This window comes from Nycticebus coucang, chromosome 3 (assembly GCF_027406575.1).
Source record: "Nycticebus coucang isolate mNycCou1 chromosome 3, mNycCou1.pri, whole genome shotgun sequence".
In the NCBI taxonomy this organism is placed as follows: Eukaryota; Metazoa; Chordata; class Mammalia; order Primates; family Lorisidae; genus Nycticebus; species Nycticebus coucang.
The window spans coordinates 4,538,775-4,558,967 of record NC_069782.1 but is presented as its reverse complement, the minus strand read 5'-3'; the positions used below and the strand labels follow the sequence as shown (position 1 = coordinate 4,558,967).

At 52.8% G+C, this 20,193-nt stretch overlaps 1 protein-coding gene across 2 annotated transcripts in view; it reads left to right on the top strand.

Moving 5' to 3' along the window:
* ARHGAP8 (Rho GTPase activating protein 8) overlaps positions 1-18,210 on the top strand; it is a 59,923-nt gene extending 41,713 nt beyond the window's left edge. For both annotated transcript variants that reach the window (XM_053584575.1, XM_053584576.1), the window contains exons 6-12: positions 986-1,084; positions 2,635-2,745; positions 6,879-6,952; positions 9,673-9,750; positions 10,246-10,374; positions 14,854-14,957; positions 16,427-18,210. In XM_053584575.1, the coding sequence (XP_053440550.1) occupies positions 986-1,084; positions 2,635-2,745; positions 6,879-6,952; positions 9,673-9,750; positions 10,246-10,374; positions 14,854-14,957; positions 16,427-16,741 (910 nt within the window). In that variant the 3' untranslated portion in view covers positions 16,742-18,210. The remainder of the gene's footprint in view (positions 1-985; positions 1,085-2,634; positions 2,746-6,878; positions 6,953-9,672; positions 9,751-10,245; positions 10,375-14,853; positions 14,958-16,426) is intronic.
* The last annotated feature ends 1,983 nt before the right edge of the window (positions 18,211-20,193 follow it).

Below are 20,193 nucleotides of genomic sequence, written 5' to 3'. Positions count from 1 at the left end.
TTTGACAATGTAAGCAACACTGAAAATATATGAATACTTATCTCAAGAGTTACAAATTGTCATAAAAGTATCATAAAATACCTTTGGTTTTACTGTAACCTTCCTTCTCTGGTAAACATACAATTTTTTACCCACATGAATAGTTGTACATCTTAAATAGATACAATGAGGAAATAACACCATTCTAAGAAAATGACAGAAACCCGGATGGCCCTAAAGCACGCATAGGGGACAGCTCTGGGCAACGGCGCGCTCGCTTGTCCAGTCGTGACCCTCATTTTGGTGTTGAGCCTCGCCAAGAACAAGGACAGTCTCCAGGAGTGTCACTGGTCACCAGTCTGCCAGGTGTCAGGCGGAGGACCAGTCCACACACATGGTCTCACTTTGTCTTGCCACCTCACTTGGGAGGGAGGCCCTGAGGGGTGACAGGAACTGTCCCAGGTTCCAGGAGGGGGAAGACACAGTTGCCAGATCCAGCCAGGGCTTGCCTGGCCTTGTGGCTATGCTTGCTCTCTTGGGGTCTCCAGAGAGACACTGGGTGGAGACAAACCTGGAGGATCTTTGGTCCCTTCCCTCAAGGCCACTGTCACAGGAGAGGCCAAATGTGAAGCCATCACAGGGCCCCAAGACCACAGGCAGGGTGGCTGGGGGGAGCTGGGGGCTTCATCCTCCAAGCCCCTCTCTCTGGTGCTCAGCTGCCACCTCCTGTATCTGTGCAAATTCAGGCCACATTCAAACTGGAGGGAGATGTTTGTTTTCATGCAGATGAGACTCCCCAGAGTGTTCTGTGAGTCAAAGATCTGCCGGCACTGTTGCTGTCACTTCAGGTTTCAGTTGTTGCCAGGATCCACATTTTCCTAATGAGAGAAATGCCCGCATTAGTCCTCAGTCGCCTGCTGCCAACACCCCCTCCTCCTGCAGCCCCCATCTCTCTGCCACCACTTAATTGGCTTTTTTTGTTGTTCTCTTGCTTCTGTTTTCTTAGTCACAAGTTTGGGAAAAAAGTCACCTACTTCAACTACTTGAGTGAGCTCCATGAACACCTCAAATGTGACCAGCTGGTGATCCCCCCGGAGGTGATGCGGTGAGTGCCCTGAGGTCCTGTCCCGGAAGGTGTGGGGTAAATCTAGCCTCAGAGACCTCACGGACTTCCACTCATGTTGAAGGCTAATTTCCCAGTGTGCCAGGCTGGATTTGGCTCAGAACTCTGTGGCATCAGCAACGATCTACATGAAAGAGGCCAGCCGCTGACCCCGAGCATCGAGCCCGGGAAGCTCGTGTGCAGGACGGGAGATTTTCCTCACCACCCCCGCAAACCTCGTCTGAAAAATAATCTGTCACATGGCCACTGCCCCTTGCTGTCTCGGTGTTCACCAATTTTGCTTTTGAGCAGAGAATTAGGAGAATTTCTTGGGCGTGTAGATAATGCCATGTACAGAATGAAATGTTCCCAGGGATGGGCAGGTGCTCCGGAAAACAACCTTTCAGTCTTGCTGGGTACTGAAAGCGTAATTGGCATGTCTGCCACGAGGCTTGAACGCAGGGCCAGGCAGGCCCCGTGCAGCCCAGGAAGGTGCGTGGTTGGCCCCGGCTGCAGCTGGGACTAAATTCAGGGTCTCTTACCCCTCGACCCCAACTCCCCCTGCCCTTTGGCATCTCCCTCTCTGAGGCTTCTCTGAAACAGCAGGCCCCTCAACAAGGTGTGTGCAGGGGAGGCTAGTGGCCTTTGGATGCTGCACCACGTGCCAGGTGCTGGGGATACAGAGATGTCTAGGGAGCTTGGTCCCTGCCTGCAGGACACTCATGTTAGTGGGAGCTACAAGAGAAGGCACGGAACCCAGCTGGGGAAAGGACTGGGGCATGCGGGGGGGAAGTAGTAGAATCTGGGAAGGCTTCCAGGAGGAGGTGACTAAAAGTGAGTTTCAAAGGGTCACTTGGCTAGATCTTGCTGGCTCACGTCGACACATTCCCCCTCGTGCCCTGGCTGGGTCACTACTGTGTCCACAGTGCCTGGCACACGATGGGACCTCAGTACGTACTTGCCAGAAGGAGGGAAAGGTGGGGGGACGTACAGTAGCTGGGAAACTGCTTAATGCTGTGCGAAAGCTTTGTTCACCTGAAGGCGTTGACCTTCCCCCTTCAGAGTTCATTCATCTTCCTCGCATTCACCTGTTCAATCCTGGTTTTATTCACTTGGTCCACAGATACTTGACTTGAGCACCTACTATGTAGCAAGCCCTGTTCTAGGTGCCAGGGTCCGTTCGGCCTTGTGAGTCAGCTCTCGGCATAAAGTAGTAACCCAGGAGACCAGGTGATGGCCGCCTGCTTTCTGGGCTGACCCCATGGCGAGAGGATGAGCCTGCATTGCTGGTCAGGGTGGGGCCGCTGTGGCCAGTGGTTGGCAGGAGAGATTGGGCATTTGACAGGGGCTGGGGGGTGTTTCCTTCCTTTTGTGTGAATACCCCCACCCACAGCCTCAGATGCGCAAGGGATGTATGTGTGTGTGTATGCAAGTGACCCAGTGGTGATCAGACACTCAGGTGTCCCACAGATGTCTGGGAGACCCATGGTCCCCACCCAGCACCTGGAAGGGTCCCCTGTCAGGTGAGAGTTGAGCTTCTGCTGTGTCCACAGGTATGATGAGAAGCTGCAGAGCCTGCACCAGGGTCAACCACCACCCCCTGCCAAGACACCACCGCCAAGGCCCCCTCTGCCCACCCAGCAGTTTGGAGTCAGCCTGCAATAGTAAGTGCACCTGGGACGGGGCCCTGGAGCTATGGGACGCTTCTGTGTCCAGGGATGCTTTCCCCAGAGCTTTGCCTCCTGTGGCCAACTTGCCCTGCAGGGAGAAGGGAGCAGGACTCCATCACTTGGGCTGTGCTCACCGCTCTGTGCCAGAGTAGGGGCTCAACTGCTTATTAGCACACAGGACCGTGCAGCCCTCTTGCCTTCCGCGTTTCCCAGAGCCCAGGTTTTATCTGGACCAGGGAAGAGAAAATGATGACTGCCTTTCTAGGCTCATTTTCTGTGTGCTTGGGACCAGCTCGTCTCTGGTCTCCGGGACCACGTGGTTGACAGTGACCCAGGTTTTGTGATCCTGCTCTTCCTGATTAGCCTCTGGGTAGGGACCTGGCCTTCCTGGGACTCTGGGTATGAGCTGTGTCCCAGCCTGACTTGCCAGGACCTCTACCCCCGTAGAGCTTTGGGGCAGTCCCCAGCCATGATACCAAGCAGTTTCTTACTGCCCACCTGCCTCTCAGGAGGGCCAGCCATGCCAATAAGAGCACTGTAGCACTCTGGATCCTTGTTGCCACCTGTCACCTCCCAGCACCCCTTGCCTCACACCAAACCCCCCAACTCACAATACAGGGTTTTGGTCCATTCCTTTTGAAAACTACCCTGTTTCAGGGTGGCGGCCCCATATGCCAAGGGTGGCGGGTTCAAACCCAGCCCCGGCCAAACTGCAACAAAAAAATAGCCGGGCGTTGTGGTGGGCACCTGTAGTCCCAGCTACTCGGGAGGCTGAGGCAAGAGAATCGCTTAAGCCCAGGACCTGGAGGTTGTTGTGAGCTGTGTGACACCACGGCACTCTACCAAGGGCCATAAAGTGAGACTGTCTCTACAAAAAAAAAAAAAAAAGAAAACTACCCTGTTTCCCCAAAAATAAGACAGTGTCTTATTTTAAGGTGTGCTCCCAAAGATGCACTAGGTCTTATTTTCAGGGGACGTCTTATCTTTCCTGTAAGTAGGTCTTATTTTCGGGGAAACAGGGTAAGTACAATGAGGACTTCAGAGTCACATTTAAATTTGAAACCCTAAGCTGTGTGACTCCAAACAAAATAATTTGCCTCCCTGAGCCTCAGTTTTATCCTCTACGAACAGGCACACGATGATGCAGTGAACGGGTATGGTATCTATGTGGCGCAGTAGCCCCAGGGCACAGTGGTCCCTGTGATCATTCACATGCACTGCCCTGCTCTGCCAGTGCCCAGGACTCCACTGGCTGACTGGCTGAGAACTTCGCGAGTCAGTGATGCAAGCTGCAGCCTCCCCCCATTCAGAAATTGGGAGGATGCGTAGTGTTCAGAAGACACACGCCCATCTGAGAGGGCCCGGGAAGGCCTGGGTGCCTCAGTGCTCCCCATCCTCGCTGTAATGCCGTTGCCATTCCTCCCTCCCCATCCCTGCTGTTTTTAAAAAGCCACAATCCCTCCTTATTTGTGTATTCCTCACATGCAAACCTAGGGAAAGAACGTGCTCTGAATTACTCTAAGCACATCTCCCTAGGGAGGGGTACAAGAATTATATGCTGACAAAATCCCCAGTGCCCTCAGATAGGCTGACGGCTGTCCAAGAGCCAGGTGGGAGCCAGGTGGGGCCACAGGGTATGTGCTGACAACAGAATGTGTTCTGGGCCCAAGAGCCTCCCTCCCAGTGTGTACCTTGGAGCTTTAGTTCAGAGTGTGAGTTTAATGTAGTCCACGTGTCCTTGCTGAGACCTGACCCTGACCTGTACACGTTTTCAGGGGAGCAGTGGGGTGTGACAGAATTCTCCACTGCCCAGGGCATCCCCACCAGCCAGGAAACACACATCTGCCATCCCGAGTTCCCTGGTAATTGTTATTCTCGGCACTCTCAGTCCATTGAGCAAGCCTCTCCCCAAGCCAGCATGTAGGGGATGGGCAGGGGAGGAGAAATCCAAATTGCGGGTTTCTGCTCTCTGATGAACAGCAATTTCACACCAGGGGCCCCATTCCCTGGCTGGCACAGGAGGTGCCAGTGAGAGGCGGGTGCTCTTCAAATGCACAGGCAAGGAACTAGCTTGTGCTTGGCTGGGAGCGCTGTGGCTCTGGGTGGGGCCCTTTTAGGACCTGGGTTTTCTCCTCTGCCTGTGGAGAAGGCAGGGAGGGTGGGCTGCCTGATTCCAAAGGCCTCCTGCCCTGAAATTCTGCTTTTGAAAAACAAAACAAGACTGAGAAGTAGGCCAAAGGACCTTAGCAGCTGGTCCTAGCCCAGAGGCTCAGTGGCCCTGGGTGGGGCACTCCCCAGCACCAGTCACTTCTCAGGGGCTCCTGCTGTGTGACCCTGGGCTACTTCTTGAAGCCCAGCTGGCCTGTTTTACATCTGTGAAGTGGGTGCCCGCCCACCCATCTACCTGGCTGGGGAAGGTTGTTTAGCCGCAGCTGAAATGAGTTTATTATAGTCATCTGTACCACTCATTAGCTTGGGACTAACAAAGCCTTTACATTCCTCATTGGTAATATCTGCAGAGCTTGGAGAGAGGTCACTGGCATCCCTACCTTCCAAACCGAGAAACTGAGGCTGGAGAGGATGGGGGGACCCAGCTCCTAGGGTGGGCGGGCAGGGCTGGGACTTGGGCAGGTCTTCCTGGCCCTGGAGGAGGCAGAGGAGAGGAAAACAGTCTGCAGTTTTGGGGGAATCTGGGAGACTGGTCTGCCACACTCCACCCCCCTCACCCATACCCTCTGCTTGGGCCCCAGGCCACCCCTCTCAAGATGTGGAGGGATTAGGGCAGGGGAGTCCACATTCCTGCAGCCATAGGACCTCCCATGGGCAGCACTGGCCCTCCTGACACTTTGGGGAATTGGACTGTTGCTCAGCATCCTGAAGCTCAGTCTCCAGCAAAAGAGAAACCACTGTGAAGCCAGATGACACTCTGAGATCAGGACGTGTCATGGCCTCGTCCCTGCTGCTTGTGAAGTCTTAGCCGTTTACATGGTCCAAGTGTTTCCCATTCCTCTGTAAACCTCAGGATAACATTAAAGCGCAGAGTAGGGAAGAAGCTGCCCCGCAGACTCCAGCAGTCTTGCAGAGTTGAGGCCATAAAGTTCAGAGGTCACCGTAGCCAACATCTGTGAGGCAGAGCTCCAGAGAGGAGAGACTGCATAAAGACGGAACTCCGAGGTCTGCAGAAGGTCCCCGCAAGTGTTTGGCTGAGCACTGACCTCACTGTTCACACAGGAGAAGAAATGAGAAGTTTCCAGGGCTTGCACAGGGATGGGAAGGCTAAGCCAACCCCCCAGCTAGAGTGGAAAGACTTCATAACTGCCGAGGCATTGGATGGAGCCCTCAGAAGGGGATGCCCTTCCTGGTGGAGCTAAATTAGCCATAGCAAAGACTGTTCCAGATTCTCCCTAACAATCTTTTCGCCAGAACATGGCAGAGCAGGATTTAAACCAGATGACTTCAGAGCCTTGTTTCCTCTCAAATATGCTCCAGAGAAAATTCAGATGAGGAAAGAGAAAAAACCTGTTAAGTAGAGCTGACCTTTCTTTACATGAATTTCTTTCTCAAAATAGCGCAGTAAACGACAGTGTTAGCTCGTCTGAGGTAACATACTGGGGTTTTGTCAAGTATGCCTTTTTTTTGGCCTGGGCTGGGTTTGAACCTGCCCCCTCCGGCATATGGGACTGGCGCCCTACTCCTTGAGGTACAGGCGCCGCCTGTCAAGTATGCTTTCTAATTGAATCAGTGTCCAATCCAGAGCTCCAGGTTCTATTCTCACAGCCAAACCATGACCCTTGCCCTGCGCATGTCCATGTTTGGAACGTCCTTCTCTTTTTAGTCTCTGGCAGACTCCTACGCATCCCTCAAAACCCAGCTCTAAGGCCCTCCCCAGCCCCTGGTCTTCCCTGTATAATGTGTAGCCCTCTGATGGAGTTCTGAGATGCTGTACTATCCTTTTTATTATTTTGGCCTCTCACAGATTTCCTGCTTCCTAAGGGCCAAGGTTACATCTCTGTTGCCCTGGACTGCTCCTTGGTTCTCTCGCTCCACTGGGGTGCAGAGGGGGCCGAGCCTTTCTGATCATGCTCTCCACTCCCACATAAAAACTGTTGCTTTCTTTTCTCTCTCAGCCTCAAAGACAAAAATCATGGAGAACTCATCCCTCCTGTGCTGAGGTCCACAGTGACTTACCTGAGGGAGAAAGGTGAGACCGTGAGCCGGCTCCAGCCGGGAGGCACAACAGCTGCTGGTGCACCTCCCAGGGAGGTTTGTCACAGATCCTGGTGCCCCACGGGCCAGGAACTTGGAGGAGCTGGGACCTGTCCGGGGGTGTGACCAGGAAGGGAGGGGGCTTGAGCACTGAGGCACCCGGTGTGGACTCTACGTTTGCATCCCAGGTCCCCTAGGTGCTAGCTGCGTGACCTTGGCCAGTTCCTACCCTCTCTAGTCCCCCTTCACTCATCTGTCCAGTGGGGTTAATAACAGCTCGTGAGACTTGTGAGATGATGTGAGTGAAGCACGTCACACAGTGCTGGTCTGCAGGAAGCCTCCTTAGTGGTCGTGACTCCGGCATGACGAACTTGGGTTTGCAGATGCCAATGGGGAGGGGGAGGTCAGGTACTTGGAAAGAGGTAATCTTTGTGGCCTCTCCAAGATTCCTGAGGTCAGAACTCAGGTCCACAGGGAAGGTGCGGGGAGGCTGCTTTTTCTCTCATGGGAGGAAGATGGTTCCTAGGGAGACATGGGGACAGGGAGGTGACCTCTAGCCAGGAAGCTACAGAGGGGACGTGTGGGCCTCTAACTGGGCCCTGTGGTCTGATACCCATGTGCCCCAGGGATGGTGTATTCTGAGCATGAAATGTTCTTTTGGCCTTGGAGATCTGTGATTGTTGTTTTGAACTGTTTCTACTTTCACCAGACAGTAAGGGAAGGATTCTCATTCCGTATTTCAGATAGTGCCTAATGACTAGATATCAGAAATTGTGAAAAGGAGTCTCTCTTTTTTAACACAATTTATTATTTTAAAAAATAGGCTGGCATAATGGCTCACACCTGTAATCCCAGCATTCTAGGAGGCCAAGGCAGGTGGATTGCTTGAGCTCAAGAGTGTGAGACCAGCCTGAGCAAAAGTGAGACCCCATCTCTACTCAAAGTAGAAAAACTAGCTGATATGGTCAGGGGGTAAGGAGCTATAGTCCCAACTATTCAGAAGGCTGAGGCAAGAGGATTGCAAGAGGATTGCTAGGGAGTTTGAGGTTACTGTGAGTTATGATGCCATGGCATTCTACACAGGGTGACAGCCTGAGACCCTGTCTCAAAATAATACAATAAAAAAAACCCACAGTCCACTGCAGGACCTAGTATTTGTTGAATGCATACAAGAATTAGACATGTATTCACTGGGTATTCACCCTGGGATCCAGCCTGGCAGGAGCCCTGCGGTTGCGGTGACCACACCCACTGTCCCTGCCTTCTGGGAGCTCACACTCTGGCGCCAGGAGAGTCTACGTCTTGTTCAGATCGCTAGCCAATCCTGCTCTTCGCTGTTACAGTTTTGTTTTCTTTTTTTCATACAAAATCTCACTCTATGCCTTGGGTAGAGTGTCATGGCATTATAGCTCACAGCAACCTCAGTCTCTTGGGCTCAGGTGATCCTCCTTAGGGTCGCGACTCTGGCATGATGAACTCTTGCCTCAGCCTCCCAAGTAGCTGGGACTATAGGCACCCAGCACTACACCCAGCTATTTTTTCTATTTTTTGTAGAGACAAGGACTCACCTTTGCTCAGGCTGGTCTTGAACTCCTGAGCTCAAGCAGTCACTTGCCTTGACCCCCCAGAGTGCTAGGATTGCAGGCGTGAGCCACCACACCTGGCCTGCTGATGTAGTTTTGAGGTCCCCACTTCTCCATGGATGCCGTCTAGGGGCCTCAGCCAGCAGCCAGAGGTTCTGAGTCCACCCACCAACACAGCACTGCTCACAGGAACCCTGCCCGGTGCTGGGAATCTCTGTCCCCAGGAAGAACCTTTGAAAGCTCCGGATTAGGTCAGGCCCACCCAAGGTCACCTCTGTATCTTCAGGTCCTTGGCTTAGACCTGAATTCCGTCTGCAGATCCCCTTCTTTACATTACCTAGGTTAGTGTCTGAATACTTGGGAAACTCCAAGTTGTGGGTCCTCTGGTTCCCAGGGGCCAGGGATCTGGGAATCACCTCAGAATTCTGCCCGTGACAGTTGAACTGAGCCCTAAGAGGATGGAGGAGAGTCAGCCAGGGAGAGATAAACGCCCTCCCCCCGGCTCAAAAATGAAGTGACTTATGAGCCACTTTCATGAGCTAGTTGTAAGAGCTGAAAATCCTCTTTGTAAACTGACGACTGAGGCAAATTCCTGCTTTGATACAATCAACTCTTTTATCAATCGTGTCCAGCAGAACTTGGGATTCTTCTCCATCCCAATAGGGCCCTTCATTTGTGGCTTGTGTGGTTGCCTGGATGGATTTTTCATTTTCTTTTTAATTAATTAAAGTCAAACTTAAATACCCGCGTGTAGCTGGTGGCTACGGCACGGGATAGTTCAGTGCTGGGTTATCATGTGAAGTGGCATGTGTGTGGCTCCTGTGTGCCAGGCACTGTCCAGTCCTCTCTGCAGCTCTCGGACACAGGAGCCCATGTCCTTACTCTGTAGACAGACAAGGCAGCTAGGCTCAGAGAGGCTGAGTGCTTTCTCTGAGGTCCCATAGCTGGTTGGGACAAAGCCCGTTTCCAGCCCGTAGAACATGGGGGTGAGCTATGGGGGGATCTGACTGGGCAGGACAGCATGCCCTCCTGCCACAGAAGGGCCAGGCTGTGGGCAGGGGAAGTCACAGAACATTCTGGAAGCCCAATGTGTTAGAACCCGTGAGATGCCTGGAGGCTCTTCTCCCCACAGGACTCCGAGCCGAGGGCCTGTTCCGAAGATCAGCCAGCGTCCAGACGGTCCGTGAGATCCAGAGGCTTTTCAACCAAGGTGAGCATGGCCCTCGGAGCCCCCCACCCTGAGCCTCCCACCTGGCCCCTTCCCCAGAGGCAGCTTAGCCCCCCACCCCAACCTGCCTTACCCTCTGGGGAAGGCTCCGGGTGAGGGTTGCTACCCAGGAGCCACCAGGAACACCCTGTTGTCCAGAGTGGGGCCTCTGCCCAGATGCTGGCCCTGAGCTGAGGACACATCACTCTGACACTAACAGAGCCTGGCTGATGAGCCCTGCCCTGACTCCTACATGGATCATGTGTCCCCATCCAGTGTCAGAGCTGAGCTTGGGCACCTGTCAGCTGTCCCAGGCCTGGGAACCCACGTCTTAGTCAGGAACAACTGTGACTACCTGTTCCAGCCTCCGCCAAGCATGACCCAGGGTCTCTGGCGGGGGGGAACACATGGCTCCAGCATCAGGCTCTGCCCACCAGTTCTCAAGCCATTGTGCCTGGCCATAGTCCAGAGCTCAGCTGTGCCGTGTTCTTGGTGCAGGGAAGCCTGTGAACTTTGACGACTATGGGGACATCCACATCCCTGCTGTGATCCTGAAGGCCTTCCTGCGAGAGCTGCCCCAACCACTGCTGACCTTTGAGGCCTATGAGCAGATCCTTGGAATCACTGGTATGTATCCTCCTGGGGGTGGGCGGGGGGTCCTCACACATTGTCTCCAAGCTGCTGGCCCCAGCCAGGCTTAGTAGCATCTCCCCAGCATCATCCTGTCATCATCTGGCACTGCGGGGCTAGAGGGGGGCCTTCAGGCCTGCCCTACCATGCACAGCCTGGCCACACAGTCCAAGGACAGGGGAGGTGGGGTCAGGGTGTCCTGGCTGGGAGAGAGGGCCGTGGAGGGCATCTCTGGATTTGGAGCGCATGGTCGTGGCTCGAGTCCTGCCTGTACCCCCTCCCCCCTGTGCTGCTCTGGAGCAGCCCCTACCTCAGCACTCTCATCTAGAGAGGGGCTGCCGACATTTCTCCCAAAGTAGAGTAGAGTGCCAAGCCCACATGATAGGAACAGGGTGTGATGATACAGACCACCCCCACTCCAGTTCCAGTCAGTCAAATGCTCAGTGTGTCTGGCTCAGATGACTCGTAACTCAGCCACGGCACCTCACCAGACCAGGAAACTGCTCAGGCCTTGTGCAACCAGACACCGTCACTCTCAAAGGCAGCTGCCTCTAGCCCACTCCCTGCTTGGAGCACCTTGAGCGCAAAATGGGACCTGCTTTCACTGCTGGCTCCAAAGCTAGGTAGGATCCATTAAAGACAGGTCTCGAGCCTTGAGATGGGATTTCTTCCCTGTTGTGTAGTCAGAATCACCTTCACCCAGAGAGCGCCCGGCCTTTGTCCTAGGCCCTGGGAGGTGACCTCTGTGGATGACTCAGGAGGGAACCATTCCAGAAGGACGAACTACATGGTTAGAGGGTAGGGCCTTTTTTTTTTTTTTTTTTAAGAGACAGAGTCTTATTTTGTCACCCTTGGTAGAGTGCTAGGGCATCATAGCTCAAAGCAACCTCCAGCTCTTGGGTGTAGGCGATTCTCTTGCCTCAGCCTTCCGAGTAGCTGGGACTATAGGCACCTGCAACAACGCCTGGCTATTTTTTGTTGCGGTTTGGCCGGGGCTGGTGCTCTACCCACTGAGCCACAGGTGCTGCCCACAGAGGGTTAGGGCTTTGAGTCACACCTCTGAGGAGGTCAGGGGACTGATTTCAGGCTGGTGGCCACTCCTCAAGGCTACAGGACCCCAAACTCAAATTTTGAAACCCAAAATTTTCCCCAAACGAAAATTTACACCCTTCTACTCAGTTTCTCACAAGCACCTGAGGGCCAGGCCTCCTCTGAGATGGGAGAAGTGACCATCCACAGACCAGATGGTCATGACCAACACTGGGGGCTTATTTTGGCTGGTGGGTGGTACACACCTGGGGGAGTTTAGAGCCCGGTGGGTCACACAGGGACGGCTAGTCACATGCACAGAGGCAGTTACCCGGTGGAGACAGACCAGGGGCCTGTCCACTCAGTGGCCTGGCCCAGTGCAGGGATGGATAAGCAGGCAGGATGGACAACGGCCCCACCAACCTGAATGTGCCAGGCTCAGTCCTAGAGAGAAACTTCCAGACTCCATTTGCCCCTTCAGCCTGTGTAGGTTTCTGCCTGAGGAATCTTGGTGCTTCCTGGAGAACTTCTGTTCCTTCCAGCCAAGACCTGATGAGAGGCAGACAGGCCCCAGAGCCCCCTCTTTAAAAAGCTCACAACTGGCCAGGGGCAGTGGCTGACACCTGTCATCCTAGCACTCTGGGAGGCCAAGGTGGGTGGACTGCCTGAGCAAGATCAAAACCTGTCTCTACTAAAAAATAGGAAAACTAGCTGGGCGTTGTAGAGGGAGGCTGAAGCAAGAGGATTTTTTCAGCCCACGAGTTTGAGGTTGCTTTGAGCTATGACACGAGGACCCTCAACCCAAGGCAACAAAGTGAGACTAAGTCTCAAAATAAATAAATAAATAAAAAGCTCACAATTGTAAATCCTTTCTCTGCCCTCTGGGATGAATCGGAGTCCAGGGTGCTCCCTGGTTAAGTAACCTTCCTTCCACCCAGCCTAAGGTCGCTGGCTGTGGAGCTGTAAAGCTGCTGACCAAAAGCAGGTACAAGAGTAAAGCCTGCCTGCTGGGCAGTTTTCTGTGACGCGGGAGGCTGCAGAGGGAACTGGACACCTGACACTCGGTTATGCCTGAGTGCAATTATGCCAGATTGACTGAAGAATGGAAAGTCATGGAAATGGTTTGAACAAACTCTACCCTCGGTTTCTGAGTCTAGAGAACACACAGTTGAAAAGATTTCTAGGCCATGGTGTTGGCGCATTCTTACCTGGGGGAGTGAGGGCAGCAGCCTGGTGGGTTCCTAGTTTGCGGTTTGGATGTCTGTGGCAACGGCATTGGGTGTCTGGGGACCTCCGAGTGGCCCAGGCAGAGGGTTGTCCAGAGGGGATCTGTTGTGACTATCGAGTCATCCACCTGCAGCTTGCAGGGCTTTGGGAAAATGACGATTTTGGTCCTCACTGGTGCTTAGTCAGAAGGGCGGAGAAAACTGAAGCATGAGCTGGAAGCGTCCGTCGGGCAGGATGGCGAAGGAGACTCCACAAGCCTGTGCTACCATTTTGATCTCTTGCCACCATTTTGATATTTGATATTTTTCTTTTCTTTTTTTTTTTTTAAACAGAAGTCTCACTCTGTTGCCCCTGGCTAGAGTGCTGTGGTGTTATCATAGCTCACAGCAACCTCTAACTTCTGGGCTCAAGCAGCCTTCCTGCCTCAGCCTCCAAGTAGCTGGAACTACAGGTGCCCACCACCACGCCAAACTAAGTTTTCTATTTTTGGTAGAGATGGGGTCTCTCTCGCTCAGGCTGGTCTCGAATTCCTGAGCTCAGGCAGTCCACCCACCTCAGCCTCCTAGAGTGCTGGGATTACAGGGCAGAGCCACTGTGCCCGGTCCTATTTTGATTCTGAATCACAAAATCTGGTCTCATCACTTTTGGCCTGATTATTTACAGAAGTGCAGTAAGAATGGTAATTGACCTATCTAGACTCTTTTAAAGTCTATTCTGTTGGAACTTTTAATAAAGAATCTCAGAGTCACTTTTTAAAGCCCCTTGAGGCCAGGAAACCAAACCAAAAACTTGCTGTCTCATTCTGCCTACAGCACCTGCAGGTCTGAGGGAAGTCCTCTCTTCTCGAGGTTCTCGTAAGTTTTAAGCTTCCTGAACCTGCCAGAATGTGACCATTCTCACTCACTTGTAAGCCAGGGAGCAGGTTTTCCAGGACCTTTGTTTGACTCTTTAAACTCAGTCTTAGTTTCTGTTTTGTTTTTTTTTTTAATTTTTATTTTTTGAGACAGAGTCTCATTCGTCACCCTCGATAGAGTGCCATAGCGTCACAGCTCACAGCAACCTCAAACTCTTGGGTCCAAGTTATTCTCTTGTCTCAGCCTCCCAAGTAGCTGGGACTACAGGCGCCCGCCACAACACCCAGCTATTTTTTGGTTGTAGATGTCATTGTTGTTTGGCAGACCTGGGCTGGGTTTGAACTCGCCAGCTCCCTAGCTGCTGAGCTACAGGCACCAAGCCTGGCCTTAGTTTCTTAAACATTTCTGGTCATGTGGGTTCGGTGCATATTCCTAATAGAACACTCCAGTCATACCCTTGTTAATATAACCTGTGTCCTGTTACAAAAAACAGATTTTTAATGAAATGATAGCTCTTAATAAAAAGCCAGCGAGAATTTTCACAGCAGGGAATTTTGTGTCGCTGCTGTGAGTTTGCGAATCACACAGAGTATTCACCAGTAACCGTGCACCTGCTGTTACCACTGGATGGTACAGGTGCACCACATGGGTGTGAATGTGCGCACACGTGTGTGAATGCACACATGTGTCTGCAGCAGGGGATTGATGAGAACTTGTTGGTAGGTTTTGAATTGAAGGTTGCAGAGCTCAAATGGAGGTTGTGGTTATGAGAGAGACTGTGTCTGTGACACTGTGTGTTTCATTGTGTGGGACAGTCACATCCAGACCCCTGGAGGGTAGGACACTGCCCCAAGAGCAACGTGGTCTGAGAATTGTAAACAGGTGTCTAGAGCAGGGTTGCAAACTTTTTGTAAAGGACCCAATAGTAAATATTTTAGGCTTTGTGGGCCATAAGTACAACCTCTGTTGCAATGATTCAACTCTGTTGTAGTAACACAAAAGCAGCCAGACATTGTGCAAACAAATTAGCTGTAGGTGTGTTCCAATAAAACTTTACTGACAAAAATAGGCAATGTGCCGAGTTTGACCTGTGGGCTGATCTCACTCCTGTTTATGGAGAGATGAGGCTTTCCCAGCTTCCTGGGAGGTCCTAGTTACTCTGCCAGCTGTAAAGAGAAGGAACGGAACTGGCAGAAGCAGAGGGTTTGCTGAGAACAGCCACAGGGCTGGGGAGTGGGGGCCCCAGGCCCGACCATGGGACAGTCTGTCCCCAGAGCTGTTCTCCCCATACCTGTGCCCTTCTCCTGTGGGGAGGGCGTGGTGCTGCCCTCGGGCCAGCTCAGAGAGGAGTCTGGTACCATTGCAGGTGTGGAAAGCAGCCTGCGCGTCACCCGCTGCCGTCAGATACTGCGGGGCCTCCCAGAGCACAACTACGCAGTCCTCAGCTACCTCATGGGCTTCCTGCACACGGTAAGTGGGCAAAGCAGGGTGCTCAGGGGAGGTCTGGGCTCCATGCCTGGCCCCGGAGGCTCCTCATGTCCATGGCAGTGCCTGCCGGACCCATGTCCTGCCTGCCTTGGGCCTGGGGTCACAACCCCCTTCTGCCTGAGATGCCACTCCTTTGCTACCAGAGAATTCCATCCAAGGGCTGGTCAAGGAGCAAGGCTGCTAGGAATGCCCCACGCCCCGTCTGCCAGACAGGGCCACCCATGCCTCTGCCTGTTCCCGTGCCTGGCTATCCCTCTCAATGCCAGTGACCTTCCTTATGGGGGTCCTCTGCTCCAGAGCCACCTGCTTGGGCTGAGTCTCTGGGAGTGGGGGCTGTGTCCTGATGTGCGGTTGGCTGAGCAGACGTTCCCATGGGAGGCACCCCACTGCCAGGTATATTAGGTTCCTGTGGGAGGTGCACATCGCCACGTGTGTTAGATTCCTGTGGCTGCCTGGGCAGAGGCCCACAAGCTGGGTGGCTTAAACAATAGAAATTTACCATCTCACTTGGTAAGAGGTTCTAGAGGCCAGAAGTCCAAAATCAAGGTGTCAGCAAGGCCATGTGCCTTAACAGAGGCTGTAGGGGAGGGTGGCCTGTGGCTCACTTAGCTGGTGCAGACCTGAAGGGCTGGGGGAGGGAGAGGGCTGATAAGTGGTGGTAACTGGGAGGTAACACCCAGCTGAACCGCCTGTCCCCCAGCTCATCATCCCTGGTTCTGATTCTCTGAGGTCCTCCCAGTGTGGATTGGTAGGGAGGCAAGAACAGGACATGCCCACAGATGGCCTATGTGGCCCCCTGCCACTGGCTGGCCACATGACCTTGGGCAAGTCTTCTGGACCCTCCAGGCCTCAGTTTCCTCACTGTAAAAGGAGGAGGAATGAAGCCAAACACAACAGCGCAAGCCTGTTGTCCCAGCTACTTTACAGGCCAAGGTGGGAAGATCACCCAAGGCCAGCAGTCTGAGGCCAGCCTGGGCACCAAGCAAGACCCCACCCACCTCAAACGAAATAGTGAGCAGCTCCAGCACTTCCTGGAAGTGCTGAGATGGGCAGGGAGCCTTTTCCGCTCTCATCTCTCCTCCCAACCATCCCCACGTGCTAGCTGGTCTCCATCATGCCTGATCCACAAATTACAGTGTGGAGGATAGAGGGGCCTCTGGGCTCCAGCCAGTTGTGCTGCAGGCCATGACCCCGAGCCCGCTAGACAGAAGAGGGGGCAGTGGGGTGTTGAGGAAACCCAGAAGGGAGGTCACAGAGGTCAGAGCCAGCGGGACCCCCAGTGTACTGAGGCCTATCCCTTCCTTTCATGAATAGGGAAACTGAGGCAGTCCGGCCACTGGCTCCCAGGTCAGTGCTCCTCTCACTGCTCTCGTCCCTCCTGGGTGTAGGAGGTGATGCCAGCCCTCTGCTGCTCCGGCTTCACTCACCGAGTCTCATGTGGTCTGTTCCAGGTGTCCCAGGAGAGCATTTTCAACAAGATGAACAGCTCCAACCTGGCCTGTGTCTTTGGACTGAACCTAATCTGGCCATCCGAGGGCGTGTCCTCCCTGAGTGCCCTTGTGCCCCTGAACCTGTTCACTGAACTGCTGATTGAGTACTATGAAAAGGTCTTCAATGCCCAGGAGGCCCCCGGGGAGCACACTGTGGGCACAGGGGAGGCAGGCGGGCAGGGCAGCCCCCTGGCCAGAGGACATGCCACACACAGGCAAGCCCCAGGTTGTGCCACACCCATCCTGCCGCAGAGTCCAGCCAGGAGACACCTCTAGTGCCGGAAATGTGCCACAGACGTTGATCGCCTGTGCACGGTGTCTTATATAAACCTGCCATCTGTGAAAATAACCAGGCATTAAATAAACTCAGAAACCTAGTGAAAATTCCACGCTTCAGATTCTTGGGCCCTTCTCCATTGTTTCTGACCTGTGGGGTGGGATAAGATAATGTATCTATCAAGATAGATTTAATTTATTTATTTTGGAGCCAGGGTCTTGCTCTCAATCTGTCGCTCAGGCTGATTCCATCAGCTCGCTACCCTCAAACTCCTGGCCTCGAGCAATCCTGCCTCAGACCTGCAAGGTCTGAAGGATCATGGGTGTGAGCCCACCATGCCCTGGCTAGAATGATTCTTTTGGATCATAATCTAACATGACGTAGCTAGAAGTGGGAATGTATGGGCCAGGGCTTTGTACCAGTCACCTGCTGGCACACGGCTGCTACGCCGTGTGTAGCAAACCACTCCAACCACCAGCAACTAGAAGCAACGGCTGCTTATGACTGCCCACAAGCCCAGGGGTCCGCTGGGTAATTCTCTCAGCCTTTGGAAGGGGGTTCACTCACATGGGGACATGGAGTGGGTCTGTGTGTCCTTCCGCTGATACTCTCATTCCTAGCTACAGACAAGACCCAGAGGCCCAGAGCCACGGAGCTGGTGAGCGGCAGAGCTGGGGTTCAGACTTGGGCAACCCGCTGCTCCCCGGGGCTGTGGGAGCCGTGGCAAGGCTCCTGGGCCTTGAGGTTCCCGCCTGGACTGTGGGCAGGCTCCCTTCCAGCTCTTCCAACGGCTCAGAAACCACAAGGTCTGGTGCCTTCATGTGCTGTGATGCCAAGCACGTCTGACCTCTATGCCTCTGTTTCCCATGTGAACACGGAATGGCAAGAGGGACAACCCAGTGAGGACACGGAATATTCATCTGCTGCCACACGGTGTCTTGGACACTTCCTGATTGCACAGAGCCACATAGATCTTTGAGTTCAAGTAGGTTTTATTCCTCCCAGACGGCCATTTGCCCTGCAGTGCTGTAAGGCCTGCTGGGTGCAGCTCTAAGGCAGCAGCAAGTTGCCCCAGGCAGAGGGGACTGGTTTGTACATGTCCCTGCAGTGCACGGAGGCTGGAGGCCCAGGATGTCTTGGAGAGGCACCAGCCCCCACCCAGCTGGGGGGCCACAGCTCACACAGCCTCACTGTCCCAGGCCCCCAGGGCAAGACTGTGCGGTACCCAACCCCGAGCCCTGGGCTTTCAGAGGAGCCACTGGGGCACGCTGCCTTCTGGACTCTTCTCTTCGCCCAGCTCTTCCTCCTAGCGTCTGGTCCCATGGCTGTCTCCGTCTTCCCTGTTCTTCCATTCACCTTTCCCTTCCCGCCGCCACCTTCATATGCTGTCTGCTGTTTCTGATCTTTCTAGCTTTCTGTCGCTCTCAGCCAACCCAGAATGCCAGAATAGTTCTTTTGTGCATCTTAAAAATGGATTAAAACTGATTTTGAAAATCAAAATGGTTTCATTTCTATTCTGCTGCAAAGCCTCCTTTTCGTTCATACATTCATTCTTTCTTTTTAAGACACAACTCTCCAGCTCTGACCCACCACAGCCAGGCACAGAGTGCCCAGGTCCGGCCCGAGTGGGCTCCCAGGACCCTCGGCTGTCTGTCTCCCCCACCACAGCCTCTGGAAGGACAGTGCCAAGCATCTGTACCCCAGCCCCAGGAAGGCATCTGTGCTCACACAATTCAGAGCAACCCTAAAAAGGCCTCAGATTTCTGTTGCCAGAAAAAAAAAAACTGAAATAAAAATGATGGCTCCCTTAAGAGTGCACCATTGTGAGCACCAGAATTAACAATGACATTAAATCGAATCTCATGCATTATGCAGAGAGGTTTCCGGCAAAATGTACGTCTGTGAAATATATGTTTCAAATTTTCTGACTCTGAGAGGTGGCCCTGAGATGTTCTCCTGCGGCTTCTTTGATAACCATTCCCCTTTTACAAACGATAATTGTGGAATCCTAGCTTAGCACTGCATGGCCCTGTCACCCTTCCCTTGTATCAAAGCACAATTTCCCAATCATTTCCACAGCAAAAGAAAGCGATTACGGTGATAATGTGTTGGAAGCACATTGGCGCGTTTCAGCTTAAAACAATGAAACTCGAGGCCGAAATGAGGACTCCAGGGCGTCTCTATTGACAGGGAACATAGAATAAATTGGCCAAACATTCACTTCTGCAGTAACGACAGAGATTTTAAGTGACTGCAGAGATTAGGCAGGCTGCCCAGAATTTGTAACTGACATCCACAATGGATTACTGAACCCTGTCCAGGCATTAAGTCTGCAGTAGACCAAGCAGTCCACCTACCCGGAGGAGCCAGGCTACCGCAAAGCTGGAGGGGCAAAGCTGGGCACCCCACTTCACCACAGACTAACAGCCGGGGGACCCCTGGCAACTCATTTAGTTCAGGAGGAGGAGTTAAAAGTTGGAAGGCTCAGCAAGAGTTTCTGTCCCGAGGTTGGGTGTGTGACTTGGGTAAGTTTTCCAGCATTTTCTCCTTTGTGTGATAGGGAAGGTGGTATTCACTCTGCAGTTCCCTGGGAGCCCTGTGCCAGGCAGTGCGAGTCTCACAGTTAGAGATGAGTGAAATATCACTCCTGCCCTCCAGGGGCTTGCCAACTAGCTGAGGAGAATACAAGAAAATAAATGCACAAATACATATAATTAAGGATTAGAGCATGCCAGGCACAGTGGCTCATGCCTGTAATCCTAGCATTCTGGGAGGCTAAGATGGGAGGATCACTTGAGACGAGAGTTCAAGACCAGCAAGAAAGAGACTGTGTCTCTACAAAAAGTAGAAAACTTAGCCAGGCACGGTGGTGCACACCTGTAGTCCCAGCTACTCAGGAGGCTAAGGCAGGAGGATCACTTGAGCCCAGGAGTTTGAGGTTGTTATGAGCTATGATGACGCCCCTGCACTCTACCCAGGGTGACAGAAAGACTCTGTTACAAACAAAACACAACAAAACAAAAAACCCTCTAAACTAAAGCAGTTTTAGCTCCTCCCAGTTTTTTGGCTTGGGATACACAGGCAACTCAGGGTGATATATTTTGCTGGGCTGGTGGGGAAATAAGAGAAAAAACAGCCTCTGCTGTTGGTTTGGGAACAAAAACCTTTACTTCTTGTTATAAAAACAATAACTGCTCAGGGAAAACCAATTCAGTGACAGTATAAAAAAAAGAAGATAAAAATCAATTGAAATGTTACTGTTCATAGATAACCATCGTTAGTATTTGGAGGAATGGGCTCTCCTAGGCTGCTGGTGGGGCACGCATTGGTACAATCACTTTGGAGAGTAATTGATCCAACTGGTGAAGTCAAAGCATTGTCTGTGCAGGTAAATAACCCAACAAACAGGTAAAGAATATTACCACAACCACTGCTGTCAGAAAAAAACAAT